The following is an 18034-nucleotide window of genomic DNA, read 5'->3' as shown; positions in this document are numbered from 1 at the left end:
GGTATCCCCTGTAATCACCTTCAACAAAGAGCAATTCTAATTAACCATGTCAAAACCAGACAGAAAAGTGCAAGAGCTACAGGAGTGCCACAGTATTGTCTTCTCCAGGTAAAGGTCAGTCAGAAAAGAACAGCCTTCCAGGACGCTGTACAGGATGAATGGATGCAAGCCCCACAGCACCAAGGGTAAAACAGACTCAAGGATTAATGACTCCAGCGTACGGAAGTCTGCCCCCCGCCCCGGAACTGCGGACAATGAAGGGATTTACTGACCAAAACCAACACCTTGAGTAAAAACTGATGAGCTGTGAGGCAGTGGTCAATACCAGGAACAGAAATTTAATCTGCTCTGCTTATGAACTACAATTATCATGCTGGCTGCATAATAATTCTGCAACCACTAACATTTCAGAGAACTTTTTGTGGCAGCCTTACATTAAGAGCACTCAATAATCCAGCAGCTGTACTTTTACGTATAGACTAAACCCTTGATTGCAGCCTGGCCTCATTAAACTGCAGATGTCACTACCACAATTAATTGAATATGAACTAACTGCAGGTAGCAAACAGAAATGATGGTAAAATACCCACCAGTGTGATCTAGCTGAAAATGCTCAGATTTCCTTCGAGGTCGTTTTGTTGTTGTTACTAGTGCCAGATCTGGTAGCACATTCTCTCTGCATCCCATTGAATGTTAATACGCACAATTTAAATGAAAGGGTGAAACAAGACAGTGCTGCAATATATTATCTTTTGGCAAAATTCTCATCTTCTAAAAGTTTAATATGAATAATTACAAATTTAAGGTAGCAACCTGAATGTGTCTGAGCATGATTTCTTCTTAGATCTTCCATCAACTTCACTTTTAGGCATTTTTAGAAAAGATTTAACACATCACTTTGTAGTTGGTAGTTTGTGGGTTTGTTTGGTTTGGTTTGTTTTTCCCCCCCCTCAACATTTCCAGAGGAATTAAGATGAAAAGCAGCTGCTGACTTCCTTTCACTTGTGACCCTCACTGGACTGAGAAAAAATAATATAGGAATTAATTTCCTATCAAAACATGTGGCTTTGGGAATCTGCCATCTTGGCTGAAATCCAGATCAAGTACTTTGTCTGAATACTCAGAGCCCCTGCACAGGACTATCATTACCTCTTTGTTCCAAAAGGTCGCTACAACACTCCAGGGTCTGCTAAGGTGGGAGAGACCCCAGAGCATATGAGAGAAGGGACTTTTAGAGGCCCCCCATAGACTGGATCACTTGCCTCCCACAAAGAAACAAACTGGCCAGACCTCACCATGCCAGGAGACCTTTTGCTTACGGGAAGTTCACATGAACATGCCTTGAGACTGCAGACCAAATTATTAGCAAGAATAAAAGCTTGCTATGCAAGCTCCTTCCTCAGCCTGGGTGAGATGCGGAAGGGAAAACTATTAGTTCTAAATAGGGCATCAATGAACTATTTCAACAATTTCAACCAAAGTATTTCAATATGTACCTGTGGCTTAACATGCTCTGCAAATAGTCCAAATGCACCGAAGTAGTACAGGAACTAGAAAAAAAACTCTAGTAGTTTAACCTCATAATCCTGCACCAAAAAAAAAAAAAAAAAAATCAAACTGCAGAATGCAACAAACAAATCTGATTAGCACCACTATTCTGCTGTCATTTTAGAGAGAAGAATCAAGAGAACTGAACTAATATTGGGCTAGATCCAACAGCTCACGGGATTACTGAATCACATCTGAAAAAATACTGGTTCTTGCATGTACTGTGGGGTATTCGATCCGAATCCTCAAATGAGTCAGAATCCACTTGTTAAAGAGAACAATTTAAAAACCAGGAGGATGCAAGAAATCAAAGGCAGCATAAAACTGCAGTGTCACGTTTTTGATACAAATTTAGGTATCAAGTATCCAGAAATTCAGTAGCAACGTTCCTAGCCACAGTTAGAACACTACAAAACAACATATGACTTCAGGCAATATTTGGTGTGTTCCAAACCTCTAAATTTATACACTGTATCATGATGCTGTAGATTATATAGTGGATTAATAAAAAAGGAAAATTATTTTTGCTTGGAAGTAATGCATTTTGTTATTAGAGCCTTTTACTGTAACTACTTTCGTGCAATACATCTAATGAGATCCAGTATGCAGAAACTTATGAGTTTGGTGGGAGAACACTGGCAGTTTTGATAGCTGAGTAGAGGTATTCATTATTAGTATTACACTACATGGCAATATACAAGTCCCAGTTGAATTTCTACTTGAATCATTTCTGCTTTCTGGAACATATTAGCATGAATGTATTGACTGTGCTACCTACACATTTTGCAATCTATTGCTGGCCATAAGAGTCAGTCACTCAAAATGAATTATTTTATACTTTATATTTTTAAATAAAAACTGCACTGAACAAATGCAATTGGGGTAAGAACCTGACCTGGGTACACAAAGATTACAGAAAAGCAAGAGAAAACACATCTTTTGTGCACATTCCTGATAAAATTATCAGTGAAAGTTAACTGTGTTACAGAAGTGCAAACATACTCACGCAGTACGTTACTCAGCAGAAAGATGGACTCAAAGCCATTCAACTCTCTCAAAGCAGTTAAATGTGGAAAAAGTGTTATGTTAAAGGACTGGGCTTCACGTTAGATTTGGAAACAACTCAACTGTAAATGCTTGAACTGTGGAGACCTATGGGTACAAGACAGAGAATTCCAGCCTCTACTTTGTACACTCCAGGGTACCTCAGGCTGAGCCAGAGCACTCCAGATAAGCCAAGAAACAACCAAGAAGTGATTTTGCAGCAGTGCCCAGGCACTACCGTGACAAGCACTGGGTAAGTCAAAACATCACATGTCTTTGTCATGCATGCCAGAACACGCAGCGGTGCCAAAGCAGCTCCACGACCCTGTATGCAACCTTCAACCCTTCAGAAAATTGCACCGGAACTATATACTTCTGCCTTTTTATTACCAGAGCAAAACCAAAGGTGTCTCAAGAGAGTCTGCTTTATTCTAGGCCATTTTGCGTGCAATTTGTCACATGGAACTTTTCTTCCTAGCTGTACTCACAGATATCCACTAGTTTGAATATCACTTTGTAAGGGTTTAACTCATTAATTCCCCCATACTAAACAAAATACAAAAGACGGGGGGGGGGGGAAATAATCTATAAACTGAGATCAGATTCCATTTCCTGGCCTGCTATAGCAGTGCCTTCTTTACAGAACAACGCAGTCTGAGATTTACTGCTTTCCATAAAGTATCTATATGATGATTTTAAAACTACAAACTGGACACTGAGGCAGAGTAAGACCCAGCTTAGGCCCCTTTTTACCAGCAATTCATACACAATGAAAGACTTAGAAGTAGAAAGCCCATGAGTTGGGAAGTATGGACATGAAATGCAAAAACATTGTTCATAAATTAAAACTGGCAGAAGATCACTTCTCCAGACCTCTATTACTGATACTCTAATTAATTTCCTTAAGAATTACTTTCATTTCTAGGAATATTACCAAGAAACTTTAGCTAATGACCAGCATGGATGCTGTGTATATATAGAACCTTGTGCTGTTTGGTAAAGTGACTTAACCAATTTGTAGAGGTGTTTGTTTTTCCTCAGATCAGTTGCACTGCAGAAGACTGGTCAAGCTCTGTGTAGGTTAAAAAACTTTTTCTTTTTTTTTTTCTTTATTCTTTACCTTTTTAATTTCCTTTCCAACATAAATGCAGACTGTACATAGTATCTGGAACAGTACTACATCAAAACAATATAAAGATTACACTCATTCTAACAAATACTTTTTTTTCTTAAATACTGTAAAAATCTGTATCGCTCTAACAACTGTCTCACAGGGCCACTCACTGCAACACGAGGCCTGCTTGTTGCAACAACAGCTTCAGCTCAGCAATTCAAGGTAAAACACTCCAGCAAAACTTCAACAGATGTTGCAGTGTGCCTAAAAAAAATGTTATCTTGAACTCCAGAATTATTTTCTTATATGTTCACATGTACTGCTGAAAATTCATCAACAAACTATTTCAAAAGCAATCCTTTCAAGTCCATTTAAATCAACGGTGCTCAACGTCAAAAATGAAACATGCTGTCAACAGTTTGTACAAAGGTAAACGTGAAAAATATAATTTGATTACAAAAGTTTAACACCATCTGTACACCACAGATAACGCTTTTCATAAGATTGATATATCACCATCCTCATTCAATCGCTCTCATGAGATGTTATCGCTTAGTTCATAAAACATGCATTTGCTGTGTGCTTATATGTAATTAGTGTTTCTATAGTACCTCCCGTTTCAGTATGAACAGTTAAGATACTACACAGTGACTCAAGTGAGATGAATGAGGGGGAAGCTTATGCATGTTAGTTTAATGAAAAGATATTTTACTTGTTTAGCTCCAAAAGAGCCAAGGAAGTCATAAATGCACCAGCTTAGACTCTTTTGAACATAAATTCAAGCATTTTAATGTGTATCTCAGTAAAGCTACATGAGTTTCCATGTAGGTTATTCATACATATTATGGCACTTGGACTTTCCTAACAGGTATTTAGTTACCTAGGACATCTAGTCTAAAAAAAGAAAAAGGTGTGCTAAAATTAACCACTTCTGTAAGAAAACACTTCTGTCCCAACCTTCAAAGCCCTGAATTTTTCTGGAAGTTGCACCAAAACACAATTGTTCGTATTTCACGTTGTTTGAGTAAGTTGCCTTTGACAATGATGTTACATTAACTTTGAAGTTTAGATCTCTAGTGATTTGTGAACACAAAGGAAAGAAATTTACCCCCTTTCAACAAACCAAGTTGTGTCCTGCTCCTTAGTAATTATAACATGGGGTATTGGTGTATTCTTCCTTTTCTTGGACTAAAGTCTTGGAAGTAATTACACGTATTAAGAGAGAGGTCCAAACTTAATTAAAGGCGGCTTACAATGGTAGCTTTTTCTTCATGTAAGGCATTATTCTGACATCTACTGGCCTGGTATCCAACCATGCATTTTAATACACTGCATTTGTTATTAAAAAGGAGCGTATGTATTAATCGAAAGATAAGAACAATTAAAGGAACACAAATGACATACATTTAAAACAGGCCCATGTATTTTCATATAAATCTCACAACCCTACTAGTATTTTGGTATGTTTCTATTGCTTTCTCAACTCATCTGAACTACTGTATGAGGCTTCAATACAAGCAGCTTTGGGGAAGCAAGTTACATTTGGAAGGGAAAAGAAAGGTTGGGCAAGTAAAAAAAAAAAAAAAATCCAAGAAGCTTTTTATTTAAAAAAAAAAAATCTTTACTTGCAAAATTAAGCAGCATGCTATTTTGTGATTTATATTTGAATTTAAAAAGACTAATTAGACCAAAATAAAAATAAAACCCTAAAAATGGAAATTCTATAAATAATGAAAATTTTGCTTTCACTAGACTTTAATGAAAAACATTTGGTAATTAAATACTTGCTACTGTTCATTATGTTGATGAACTTTATTAGGGTTAAAACTATAACAAAGTTCATCCTAAAACATTTTGCAATGCAAAATTATTTTCACTCGAGGAGTGTCTGAAGTTGAATGCTGAGAATTACAAGCAATCTTCAGAAGCAGACACTCACATTCATAAAACTTTATACATCTTTTGGAACTAAGATATTTATACTACTAAAATCAAACATGCATCACTTCCCATACATTCTGGTATCATGATTTATATTACATTATGTAACATCATTCTTCTAAACAGCAGCAGTTTTATCATACGTTTGCTCCATTTTCTTTGGATTTCTGATCTTTATCTTCGTTCTTCACGATATCCTTTAAAAGACAAAAGGGAGAGGGATAACATGAATTCTAGAAGTGATATTTCTCATGTGAACTGTAAAGCAGCATGAAATGAAGATACTGTTTGGCGTCAACTTTAAATACTATGTGAACTACTATCTTTCCTAGTTTAATTATTAACCATTTCATATTTCCAGTATCTTCCTGAAAAACTGAGGGGACAGAAATTAAATGTGACCTAAGCAGTTCTGAAGAGAAGAAAAAAACGTATCCCTAGAACCCCCACTTTAGAGTCTAAAGGTGTTTTTGTTTGTTTTTGTTTTTAAAAAGCAAATTTAAAAGTTTTTGCAGAATCCATTAAATTAGGATAATAATTTACCATTAACAGTTCTAACCTAAAATACTTATACTGGTGAAAGCCATCTGAAAACACCAGATTTAGAAATATTTAAGCTCTGCCTTGAAAAATTACTCCTAACTGATCGAACAGAAGGGCAGATTTGGTCTGTTGTGGATGGACAAGATCAGGAAAACATTACGAAGATTTAACATTTACATTATTATTTATAGATTTTTAAAAAACATTTTAAGTCAAGAACATGTGTTTCAAGCTTAGAAAAAAACACATTTTTTATTTTTAAATAATCAGTATCATATTGAGCACCTTGTTTAAATATCTTAAGATACTACTGCCCTAAATTAATGTGGAAATTCTTTTTTATTCTAAAGTTTTTGTTCTGATAATTTTGTCTACTGGAAGCCTGCATACAAAAATAAAAAAATAGAATTAAACAATTCTAACCTGTTTAAGAACACTCTGTATTTCATCCATAACAGTAGCTAAATTTTTGATTGTCTTATTTAGCTGACCCTCAAATTGCAAATTTTTATCATCCGAGATCTTCAAATTTTCTTGCAGTTGGCCAAGGTCCTTTTTCACTTCTTTGAGCTCCGCAGACAGACTTTTGTTAGAATTCTCTAGTTGTAGTATGGTCTTCTCATCCTCATCTTAGGAAAACAACAACAAAGATCAGTCACTTCCAATGCTGTGTACTTTGCATTTTAATATACCATTTACATGCCAACACCAAAACTACTAACTTTTAAAGAACATTAGAAACTGCATCCATCGCATTACCGTTTGATAATACTCAACTCTGACTACATTTGGAAGTCCTACATTCAACATGAACAAAAAAGATAAAAGCATTTCACCATAGCAACAATGGTATTCAACAATAGTTGGTGTACAAGTTCAAAGGGCTCACGAAATAGAAAATGAGTTCATGGTAAGCAAACAGCTAAGAAGTTTAGATCACAAATATTACTCAAATTGGTTTATCATCATAAAAAAGTCTCAGCGTCTTGCATTCATGTCAGTACCAACTTCAAAGTAATGTCCCACCTGTTTTTTCTTCCAGTAACTGAAGCTTTTGTTCTATCTCTGCCCGCACTCTTTCACTCTTCTCCAGCTTCTGTAAAAGGCTCCCAACATCCACCATGGCTCCATTGTACACAATGAGGCCGACGTTTTCTTCTATGGCTTTTGATTCTTGCTTTATAGTGGGTGATGGTAACAGTAATCTGTTTCCTGTATTAGATCAGGATCAGGAAATTCTGTCACTTTTCAGTTCTAAGGACAACCTCAAAAAAAGTCTTAATAAATAAATAAATAAATAAATTCCTAAAAGAATAAATTTAGATTCAAGTTTGCTGGTCTATCCCTCACATTTCTCCCCTCTCTCCTTACCCCAGTTCCCACCCCCCAAAAAAGCAGCATGCTCTTTCAGGACATTCTTCTGTGCATCCTTTCTGCAGTAATTAGTCTTCAAAAATCAGGCTCTGTGCTAACTATCTACGGCATTGATCCTCCTCACTGCAAAACTGCTGTGAATGAGAAATGTTATTCATCAATATTCAGCATTAACCTCTGTCCTCCTTCCTGTTCACAGATCTTAAGATTTATCCTACAGAAGCAACAAGATATATTAGAAGCCAGAAATAATGTACTTTATGAACTGCTCAAGAGTTACTTTTCCAAATTGGTAGGTTCCCTGCAGATCTGAGTTAGTTTCTGCAAGAAAGCAAGTATCTCAGAACTCTCATTATCGTTCGCACAGAAAGAATTCTCTGGAAGTGTGTGGCATAAAGAAAAAATAACACCACCTAACATATCTTCTTGTAGCTCTTCAGACTCTTCTTGATTTTCTTCATCTTTAGAAGTATCTGTTAGTCTTCTGTAAAAGCAAGATTCTCTAAGCACTACTTTATTAAGTAGCTTCTTGACCTAAAACACAGCCATGGGAAGAAATACAGTGTTACTTAATATACAGACATTATATTACCTAACAAGAATGTTTTAACTTGGAAAACTTAGAGAAATTGCACAGCTTTTGAACTTCAACATATTGGGGCTTAAAATGTAAACAAGCTAGGGGGAAAAAAAAAGATACAATTTTGAGACAAAAGCTACATATACAATATGGGCATATTAAGAGATGCAAACCTCACCTTTTGAAGACAATTTACAAAAGATTAAATGAGTATTTCATTGTACGTAAATAAGAAGCGGGTACATAAAATTCAAGGATCGAGTACATAAGCAACAGACTTTAGAAGCTAAACTAGATTCCTCCCACTTACAGCATTCCTGTAATATTTTCAGATATTACTATACAAAACCTGAGCACGTGACAGGTGTAGTCCAAGAGTGTACAGTATCTCCTCCATGTCCTTCTCCAGAAGATATCCACAATGACTTTGATCGAAATAAACAAAAGCCATCAGAAGATCCCTGTTAACAGTTACCATCTGCGTCTTGTCTTTCTCCTAAAGAAAATTCATTATGGGAACATTAGGAAGTTAAAATATTCTCCTATCATCAACTAAAAACATACATTTTTCAGTTCACAGAAGTTTTCCTCTGTTCATTTTAACTTTACTTTCAGTAATTAACATAACTAGCATTTATCTACTGAGCTCAAATATAACATGAGCAAGCTGTTTAGGACAAGCAGTCTTTCAAATATTTAAAAGTATCGCAGCACAATGGACAGTAACATCTGGTAGACATACTCTCCTTTTGTTCATGCTAATATGTGAAAAAATTTGAAGAAGTAACCAAATTAAACAAGTAATAGTAAACATCCCTTCTGTCAAACATATTTTACTGAACAGCTGTTTTCAATGTGAAATCCCCATAAACATGTAATCAACGAGCATCCAGCTCTTATAGCCACAGCAGTTCTGCAGACTGTGTTTTCCCATTATTATTGCTATTCCTACATCTCCTATTTTTCCTTGAATAAAAAAAAAAGGAGAAATCAGAAACTTGTTTTATTCTTGCATTTATAAAGAACGTTTAAATGTAATAAATCAAACTTATGCTCTTAATCTCAACTGTGGAGGCAAGCTATTGGCCTCATGACACAAAAAGCATCAATTTTCCTGGAAGGAGATGTAAAAAGATCATATAATAATTCCAGTCTTCAGAACTGAGAAGGCAGTTTATCAATCAAGCTAAGCTTCTGTTTTTCTTATATAATACAGCACTTGAAAATAACATAAAACCGCATCTGCTGCTTCTTAATGTGCAGCATTAGTCCTCGCATCTTTCAAACAGATCAGTATCTCCTAAGAAAGCTTCTCCAACAGCTTTCACTGAATGAACTTTAAATTGTGAGAGCAGGTCATGAGCACCTTACCCAAAGCTGTCACATGTTCCCTAACTTCTATACCCACTTAATGTTTCAGCCCAGAAGTGCTGAAGGAATCAAGGAGGGCAATTAGGTTCTATAAGAAAGTTCAGCTCTAATTAGAACATGTCTAACAGGGTTATATGTAGTTGTTAAGAAAGGTGTTAATTACTTTGTCTTTAGATGGCCTCTCTTTACAATGCTTATTTCCCTCTCTCTTGTCCTCTCGTTTGTTTATTTCTTCTTCGTCCCGGTCTGTAAACAGAAAGAAAATTCAACATACCCACAGTAAATGATTCTATAACCATTATCTCAAAACACATACGTTTATTGAAAAAGTTCATGTAAACACCCAAATGCCTGAAATTAATAAATTTCATCAAAAAAAAAAAGAAAAAAACCCAAAAACCCAAACAGCATTTAAGTCAGTCCTGTTAAATTTTGAGTTTTCTCTGGTCTTATTTTAACATAAGCTATTTGCCATTTTTTCCCCCTGTGTTTCTTTCACTAATGGTGAATTTGCTAAAACAAACACTAACTAGGCCAAAATTAGTTCAGCCAACATCACAATCTATTTAAGTGGTATATAGAAAATTATCACAATTCTCCCTAATCAGGCTTGGCAGAGTCTGTATTCAGCTATTGTTATTCCTATTAGGACAAAATCAGTCCTATTTACTCTCAAGTATTTTATATCATAAAAACCACATCAACTATATAATTAAAAGCATGTGTTTATACTCATGTCTGAGTGAGACAGTAATGATCCTATCATTTAGATTCTCCAAGAGGCTACAGATCACATCACTTATTAGATGCGAACTACAAACTGCAGGTTTTAGGTTTAAAGGTAGTACAGTAAAACTAAATCTAAAAATCGAGAGAGAAAGAGGAATACGACAACTGCAGGGATGGATTACAGCATGCAGCTCTGTACCTCAGGTGCAAGTCTGTGGTCAGAGAATCATGTGCCAAGTTCAGCTTCAAGCTCACCTTTCTTGTGAGGAAAACTGGGAAAAACTATGTATCACACCACTTCTCTAATTTTGCCAACATGTTTCTGAGAACCAAGAGCTTTCTCCTGCACTTCTACGGAATGCTGCATTGTTCTCAGCAACTCTGACTGAGAATGGCACAAGGACAGATTATGGGAAGCAGCAGCACTTGCATGGAACAGACAAGCCCTGGGCACTCTCACAGCCAGATTACAAACAAGTAAGAGTTATTTTGGAAACCATGGATTAGCACAATTTTTTTTAAGGCTGGTACAGTACTCTGCCAAAAATACATCTGAAAATGCTGGTTAGAAAATGCTGGGACTGCAATAACTAAGCAGTTCCAATCCACATCCCTAGCAAAAACTCTCCACTAAAGGACAAAAACCCCAAAAAAGTACAAGCCAAACCACAAACCCCTATCTGACGCCCTTCTGAATCTCTGAGCAGGGAAAGAAGGCTACTGCTGCTCCCTGGAGACAGGAAAGTTCATCAGCCGCTTTCCCCTTTTCTTCAGGCAAACACAACTCCACTCAAACAGAAATCAGCTCCTCTTAACACCAGGTAAAGAGCAGCCCACACTACATTCTGGCCTAATAAAAACAGGATGACATTTCAGAACTGAGGAATAGGAAGTCAGGCACGTAAAAGTGGCTTGGTTTTTCAGAGGTGCTGAATACTCACATCTCCTACTGACTTCAATGGGAGTTGCGAGTGGTCTGCATTCTGAAAAAAATAAAACCACTTCTATATGCATGCCTTACTTTGAGTACCACAGCTAGTTTATATTAACTATGTTCATACAATGCCTAGTATAAAGGCACTTACATTTTAAGTGGATCTGGTCAGAATTACCAAAATAAAATTAGTCTAATAATGCAAATTCTAATTCTCTAGTTCCAGTGCATTCTCCAGCTTGAAAGAACACATTCAGTGGTAATAAAAAAAATAAATATGAAAGCCACAGAATTCCTGATTCAAGATACCTTCGTCTTCATCTTCAGCATCTTCTGCCTCCATCGGATCATATTCTTCTTGATTATTTTCTTCTTCAGGTTCTTCTTCATCTTTAGAATCATCTTTCTTTTTATCTTCCCTCTGTAACAGAAGTTCCTAAAAATTTATCCAATCAGAAATAAAAAACAGGAAAGTAAAACTTCACTACTCTTCATTCAAAATTTGCAGCTGTTTATATTTAGTCACTTAAAAAACCACATACAAATCTATGTGATATAGCTGAATATTAAAATACCCCCAATACACCTGTAAAAGTTTAAAATTACTGATTATGACTGAAGCATATTTAAATAGAGTCAAATCAATTAACTAACACTAAAAGCAATAAAATACAATTCAAATAGAAACACTTTAGTATTGATCCAGACAGGATCGCACTTCATATGAGCTAGCTGCAGACCTTCTTTTCGTCCTTATCCTCTTTTTTGTCTTTATCATCTCCAGATTTTCTCCTCTTAGGTTTTGGATCATCTGTTTCCTCATCTTTTTCTTCCTTTTTTTCTTTCCTCTCATCTTTTTTGCTTTTTTTGTCTTTTTTGTCCTCCCTTTCTGGGAGAGAAATCAGTGCTTTGTAAATCCTTACACCAAAATCTCTCTGAAGCATTTCATTGAAGAGTTCTGCAAACAATGATACCTGCACATAAAGAAGAGAGTAACAAAAAGTTTTAAAAATTTGTACACTTATGATTAAATAGCTATGAGATGCTATCTTACCAACTTTCACCATGTCATGATTTTATGTAGTGTCAGATTTCTTACTATCCGATTTGAATATGAAAACCTTAAACAACTTTATAAAAATGTTTCTTTCCTGTACTGCAGTAGTTTAGGACCTAGACTAGCTGTATACGTTATAAACTCAGTTCTATACCTGAAAATCTGCGCATTTCTTCTAGATATCCTACGGCAACTATACTGCTATCGTAAACCATGTACTGAGTTTGGACTTTTTTTTCTAGGTATTGCACAAAGAACTAACTTATTTAAGTTTTGTTTTGCCATGTTATTGTTAGGGAAAACTTCCCTAACACTATCAGAAACTTTTACACTTTAAGAACACTGCAGTTATCACAGAGAATTAAAAAGAAACAAGAATGGTTAACAGTAAGTAGCATAGTTAAATTACCTCAAAGGAATGTTCTTTATTATCTTCTAATCTGTAGTCCAGAAGAACACTAAGAGACATAATGCTACAGTCAAACTTCCCACTCTTTGCTGCCCAGTTAGGATGTACAATGATTGCCGGTTCATCTGGCAAGATATATCGTCTTTCCCGCCGCTGACGTTCTATTTCTTCTTGACGTTTTCTTTCCTCTTCCTAAAAAGAGGCAAAAAAACCCCAACCCAAACATACAGCATATTCCAAAGCTGAGATTTCAGCCTATATATTAGTTTTTAGGACTCGGAGCTTTGAAGAAAGTGAAGGAAAGCCTAAGGTGCTGAATGCAACACGGAAGACAGACAGAAGTCACAGAGTAGAATTTCCAGAACACAAACTGTGTCCACTGCCAACACTCGCCTAAGACAACTGGAAACTTGAGCAACACAAAGCAGGACACGTGGTGGTGTTTAGCCCACAGAGCTATGGGCACCTGCCAACTATCTTATGGTGCTAACTGCAGCATGTTTACTCCACATTGGAAGGACTCAAGCTAGTTCACTTCAAGAAGGGGAATGCAAGCTAGCGAAGGAGTTGGTGCTCCTGAGCAGCCTTATGTTTGTTTAGGGGTCTTTTTAGAGCTGCATAGTACAGTAAGATGTCTTATTCCTTACATAGGAAAAGTCTTCAAACATCTTCCCAAAAATATCCGGCACAGCTTTAACAATTACCAGATGACAATTTACTTGGCTCTTTAGATTATGGGAAATGCAATCATTATAGATACAACAGGTTAAAAAAGGTAAAATACCAAGCAGCTTACTAATTGCCAAGAGAGAAATATTCAAGTCTTATGAGTATGGAAAACAGTAATGGCAGAGCTTGTGCTTTTTAAAAAAGCACAATCAAAGCTCCTTCCCCAAACTTTAAAGAAAGCTGTTGCAAGAAACCCCAAGATAGCTAAAATCCATCCAAGCTGTGGGAGAAGGCAGGAGCGAGCAGAATTAGCATGCACATGGCCTTTGCTCCCTCAACAGGTTTCACAGGTACATAACACTTCCAATCGACCCATATTGGTTAGCAGGCAATACACGAAAAGGCAGGTTTTAAAGCAACTAACATAGAATACACACTCTAGACATTTATGCCCCTTTTCTGTGGTTAAGCTTTGGCCTTACTGACAGACGTCGTTTATCCTTGTGAAATAGCAAAACAGTAGCACTGAAATTACCAATGCCAAAACCGAGAAACTTCAACACACAGGAAGTTTAGCCAAAAGCAAAAACTAAAGCTTCACAATAAGGCAAAACAAACCTAAGAAAACCATCAGCCAGGTGAATAAACCTGACTGTTTCTGCCTCGCCTTTATTTCCACAATAACTCCCTAAGGCTTGTATACCAGTAAAAGCCCATACAACTAAGCAGATGCTTTTCCTGTAGGTTTAACAAGTTAAGATCTTGTTGTGTTCACCTGTTCTCATGCATAGTTTTTCTGGGGAGTTTGGGATTTCTTTTTCCTTACATTTAAGGTCTGACATTAATTCAGACGCCCTTAGTGCAGTTGTACATTTCAGCTGACTTTGCTGATATGAAGAAATTCAAACTTGCCACAATTTCATTCCAAATCAGCAGCTCAGGTTACAGCAAGAGTTCTCAGTACAGTAATCTGAGAACTACAAAATCCCAGCACAAGTAGGCATATTCCTGTACTTTGTATACTTACACGTATTTATTCATACAAACTTAAATATATATAATACGTAAAATATGTATAAAGACAAACGAAATACGTCCAAAGCCTAACCTCTTTATCATCTTCAGATTTCCTGTCCTCCTCCTCTTCCTCTTCTTTCTCAGACTTCTCTAGCTCCTTTTGCTCTTCTTTTTGTTCCTCTACTTTCAGCTGCTTTGTCAGTCGAGCTATCAACTGAGATTTCAGTCCTTTAGAGCTAAGAGTTCGACTTTCTAGTTCTTTGCGAAGGTCATTTACCTTGTTAAAAATAAAAAAGCTCTGTAAGAGGTATCAACCAGTGACATTGCAAAACGTGATTAGCAGAACAGGTGAAGTAAAAATTAAGAGCACTGACAAGTCAACTGTATTTTTAAAATCGGTACTAAAACCCACTAATATTTACTGATATAAAACAATCACATTTAAAGTTGTGTTCTCAAATAACCCCTTTATGAGGGACTTTTCAGAGAGGCAGGGAAAGAATTATACTATAGTAAAATAGTTTATTACTATTAATCCTTTTGAAGAAACTTATTACAAGTCCTGACAGAAGTTTTTGTATTATAATTGCCTTTTAAAACTAATATTAGAGTATTTTAGACCCCACAATTTTTAACACAAGTAGATTACTCTGGGATTTTCATTTTCCAGTTCGTGTACCATATGCGATACAGTTTAATTGTACGAAGTTCAGAATAGTTTCAATTCGCTATATTCACTTAGTAAAATCAGGAGTCACACTTGCATACTGTGATATCACATCTAATACCTATAAAATCCGCAAGAAAGATAGAACACTACTGAAGTTTTTTTTCCTCAGTTAAGGGAATATACAGCTATATTTTGGGTCATGCCTTAAAAATGAAAACATACAACAGAATCAAATTTTAAGAAAATTGTTAGTTACCTTCATTGTTTTTGGATCCAGTTTAGACCAATGCGTAGGTGTAGAGATCTCTTTCGCTTCCCCATCATCCTTTTCCTCTTCATCCTGACAAATAAAATTTAGAAATTATCATTCAGAAAGCTTGAAAGCATTTCAGTTATTTTTTAAATTCTGTTGCTGATCTGTGCAAGGTCACAACTGTTTCAGATAGTCTTCTCCTAAAGTTATTATTTAGACAAGTTCACACACACATTCTACCACTTTATAAATGATCACAGTGCCACTCAGCCAATACAAGCCAGATCTGTGGAACACAAAAGGGTGATAAGCAACACCACAAAGAATATTGGGGTTACACAGACACTGCTGGAGGTCTCCATTAACCACACAGTGTGTGATCTTCCCCCAGATTTTAAATCCCCAAAATTACTCTTTGTTCAGTCAGACCTTCCCTTATTCCAAGATGTTGATCAGCCACATGGCCTGAAATTCAGATGTTTCAGACTAGTGTTTGTTTAATTTCAAATATCACAATTAGAACTGGCCACAAGAGAGAATTTAGAAATTTTAGAAAATGGCAAAATGTTTAAAGACAGCTATTCATAAACTGCGTCTCACTCAACAACTGGTCCCAGATTCCAGCAACTACGTCTATGATAAAAAATTTTCTGCGCATCATAAGCACAATTTAATTCCATCTGCGATATCAGCATACACATTTAAAGTTAGTGAACTAGCTGAAATAAAAATAAAAACCAACATTCACTACACTGCTGAAAGCTGGTTTACCAGTCATTGTTACCAGTTATGTTCCTCCTGTGTATGTATGTTGTGTAGTATGTGGTGTGCATTTTGTGCCTGTGTTCCTGTGCCTGTGAGAAGCAGAAATAGAAAAAGGGATTAGCGTTCAGTGCCTGTTCTCCATCAGCCTCCTTGCGTTCACCCTGAAGCTTCTCGACCAGCTGCTGCTTGTATCCTCGGGAGAGGGTTTCCCACTCTGAGCGGGTGGGAAGGCAATGCCAAACATCCGGGAAAAATAAAACCACTGTCTCCACATGAGCTGGAACTGTACGCCCCTTGTGGGTCTCCTCAGGGCGATGGTAGCGAATCTCTGCAAAACGGTACCTGTTGCAAGGGAAGAAGCATGTTGGAAAAAAAATTCTACAACACATTTTTAAAGAGCCTAGATCACTTGTAGCACATCAAGTAAAGAAACTTTGCTGCAAGACCTTGAGGTTTATCTAAAGAAAAAAATTATGGAAGCCATATTTTCTCTTTTGGAACTTTTGTAAAAAGGTATCACAACTGAATAAGGAAGAAAACCAACAAATTTTTTTAATTTAACTTGTTGTTTAGCACGCATAGGTTTAAGGTGCAAACAAAAGTTGCTGAAGCACTTTAAATGCAGCATACAATGGGCTTTCCTGGTATTAGTAAAACTGCAATGAGTGTTAACACAGGACAAAAACTAATCAAGAGAAAATATGGCTATATAATGAACAGCTATTTATTTATAACAAAAGAACAATGAAATGAAGTTCTCTTGACGATCTTCTCCAGCTATGCACAAAATGAAAAATATTTTCAACACACATTCATTAAAAAAATTACAGCATAACATGTCAAAATAAATCCAGAATTTTTAATTAGTTCTTAATGCAGTATTCAGCACAGTTGGCACCAATCAAGCTTATTACAAAACAGAACACCCTTTGAGGAGTTTACCTGCACTACCAAGAGCAGCTGACAAGGAAAAAGTTTTTCCGTCTTTTTTTTTTTTTTTTTTTAAACTTCTGGAAACAGACAAGTATTTCTACAGTGTACTTTGCCTTGCAGTACAGTACTTACCATTGTGTGCACACACTTAAGTCAATCCCTGTAAGAGCCTTGCAACAACGAATAGCCGTCTTTATCAGCACGGAAGGGTCCTTTTCTGGATCAGGTCCATCCAGTGATGGGGACCAGTGTCCTCCAATAGCCATAGCTTCATCTTTGCCTTTCATACCCACTAAAAACTAGACAAAAAGAGTCTTCTGAATGTCCCCCGACTAGGGGTAAAGAGTCATTTTCCCAAAGCACAAAGAATATTTCATAGCACACAGACTGAAATCTGTGAGTAAACTGTCACATTATTTTGAAATCTGAAAATGCAAGTCAGTCAAGAAAGAGTTCAGTTATTTTCTTCCTCAGAGGATTTCAGAAATGGAATAGGTTTAAAACATCATCACTCATTCTTGTTTGCAAGACTTTCCATCAAGTTTCTTTATTGGTATAGGCTTGTTCCTTTGCAATTAAAAGTTTTCTAACACAAAAGACAAATAGATACTGATTTAAACAGTGTCTTAATTCCAATACACATTTAATAGACCTTCCTGCTTAAAAGTGATAAAGCAAAGCTACAAAACATAAGACCACAAGAGCATTATATTTATAAATTCAAGTACCCTTCCATTTAAGATGATGGGAGTTTAATTGCAAAACAAGTCTGTGTTGTCCTGGAACACCATAGCACTTAGAGGCTGTTCAGTTTAACAATAGTTAGATTTTACTTAATACAATGGTTACTTAACTGTTTCTTCATTTGTACTCTCTTCATAGCTGAGCCCTTAAAAAAAAGGTCTAAGTGCCTTGTAAAAAAAGGCTAACAAAGTTAATTGTATAATTAATATAGATTTCTCCAAACATCTATTGTTTAAGTCGAATAAAGCAGTAAATAAGAAAGCAGTGAAGATGGAAGTCCTATAAAGTGGAAAAAGAATGGACATATAAACTAGGTCTTTTCAGAGGAAAAATTAAGCC

At 36.2% G+C, this 18034-nt stretch overlaps 1 protein-coding gene and 1 non-coding gene across 9 annotated transcripts in view; both read right to left on the bottom strand.

Annotated features, from left to right (window-relative positions):
* Positions 1 to 2588: 2588 nt before the first annotated feature.
* The window catches only part of CCAR1 (cell division cycle and apoptosis regulator 1), a 30717-nt gene continuing 15271 nt past the window's right edge, over positions 2589 to 18034 (bottom strand). For 4 of the 8 annotated variants that reach the window (XM_065638740.1, XM_065638742.1, XM_065638744.1 and 1 more), the window contains 14 exons: positions 17084 to 17250; positions 16150 to 16360; positions 15257 to 15340; positions 14422 to 14607; positions 12645 to 12836; positions 11919 to 12152; positions 11488 to 11614; positions 11186 to 11227; positions 9679 to 9761; positions 8494 to 8640; positions 7978 to 8098; positions 7217 to 7402; positions 6614 to 6819; positions 2589 to 5844 (listed from right to left, as the gene is read on the bottom strand). In XM_065638740.1, coding sequence (XP_065494812.1) covers positions 5785 to 5844; positions 6614 to 6819; positions 7217 to 7402; positions 7978 to 8098; positions 8494 to 8640; positions 9679 to 9761; positions 11186 to 11227; positions 11488 to 11614; positions 11919 to 12152; positions 12645 to 12836; positions 14422 to 14607; positions 15257 to 15340; positions 16150 to 16360; positions 17084 to 17250 — 2046 coding nt within the window. In that variant the 3' untranslated portion in view covers positions 2589 to 5784. Of the gene's footprint in view, positions 5845 to 6613; positions 6820 to 7216; positions 7403 to 7977; positions 8099 to 8493; positions 8641 to 9678; positions 9762 to 10945; positions 11095 to 11185; positions 11228 to 11487; positions 11615 to 11918; positions 12153 to 12644; positions 12837 to 14421; positions 14608 to 15256; positions 15341 to 16149; positions 16361 to 17083; positions 17251 to 18034 lie in introns of those variants that run through there. The other 4 variants (XM_065638743.1, XM_065638745.1, XM_065638746.1 and 1 more) reach the window with 4 other exon arrangements.
* Positions 17402 to 17465, bottom strand: LOC135991219 (small nucleolar RNA SNORD98). Its single transcript, XR_010606502.1, has one exon. It is a non-coding gene; the product is annotated as a small nucleolar RNA SNORD98 (small nucleolar RNA).

Source organism: Caloenas nicobarica, chromosome 7 (assembly GCF_036013445.1).
Source record: "Caloenas nicobarica isolate bCalNic1 chromosome 7, bCalNic1.hap1, whole genome shotgun sequence".
NCBI lineage: Eukaryota > Metazoa > Chordata > Aves > Columbiformes > Columbidae > Caloenas > Caloenas nicobarica.
Note: the sequence above shows the minus strand (reverse complement) of the source record. Positions and strands in the feature narration are given on the sequence as shown.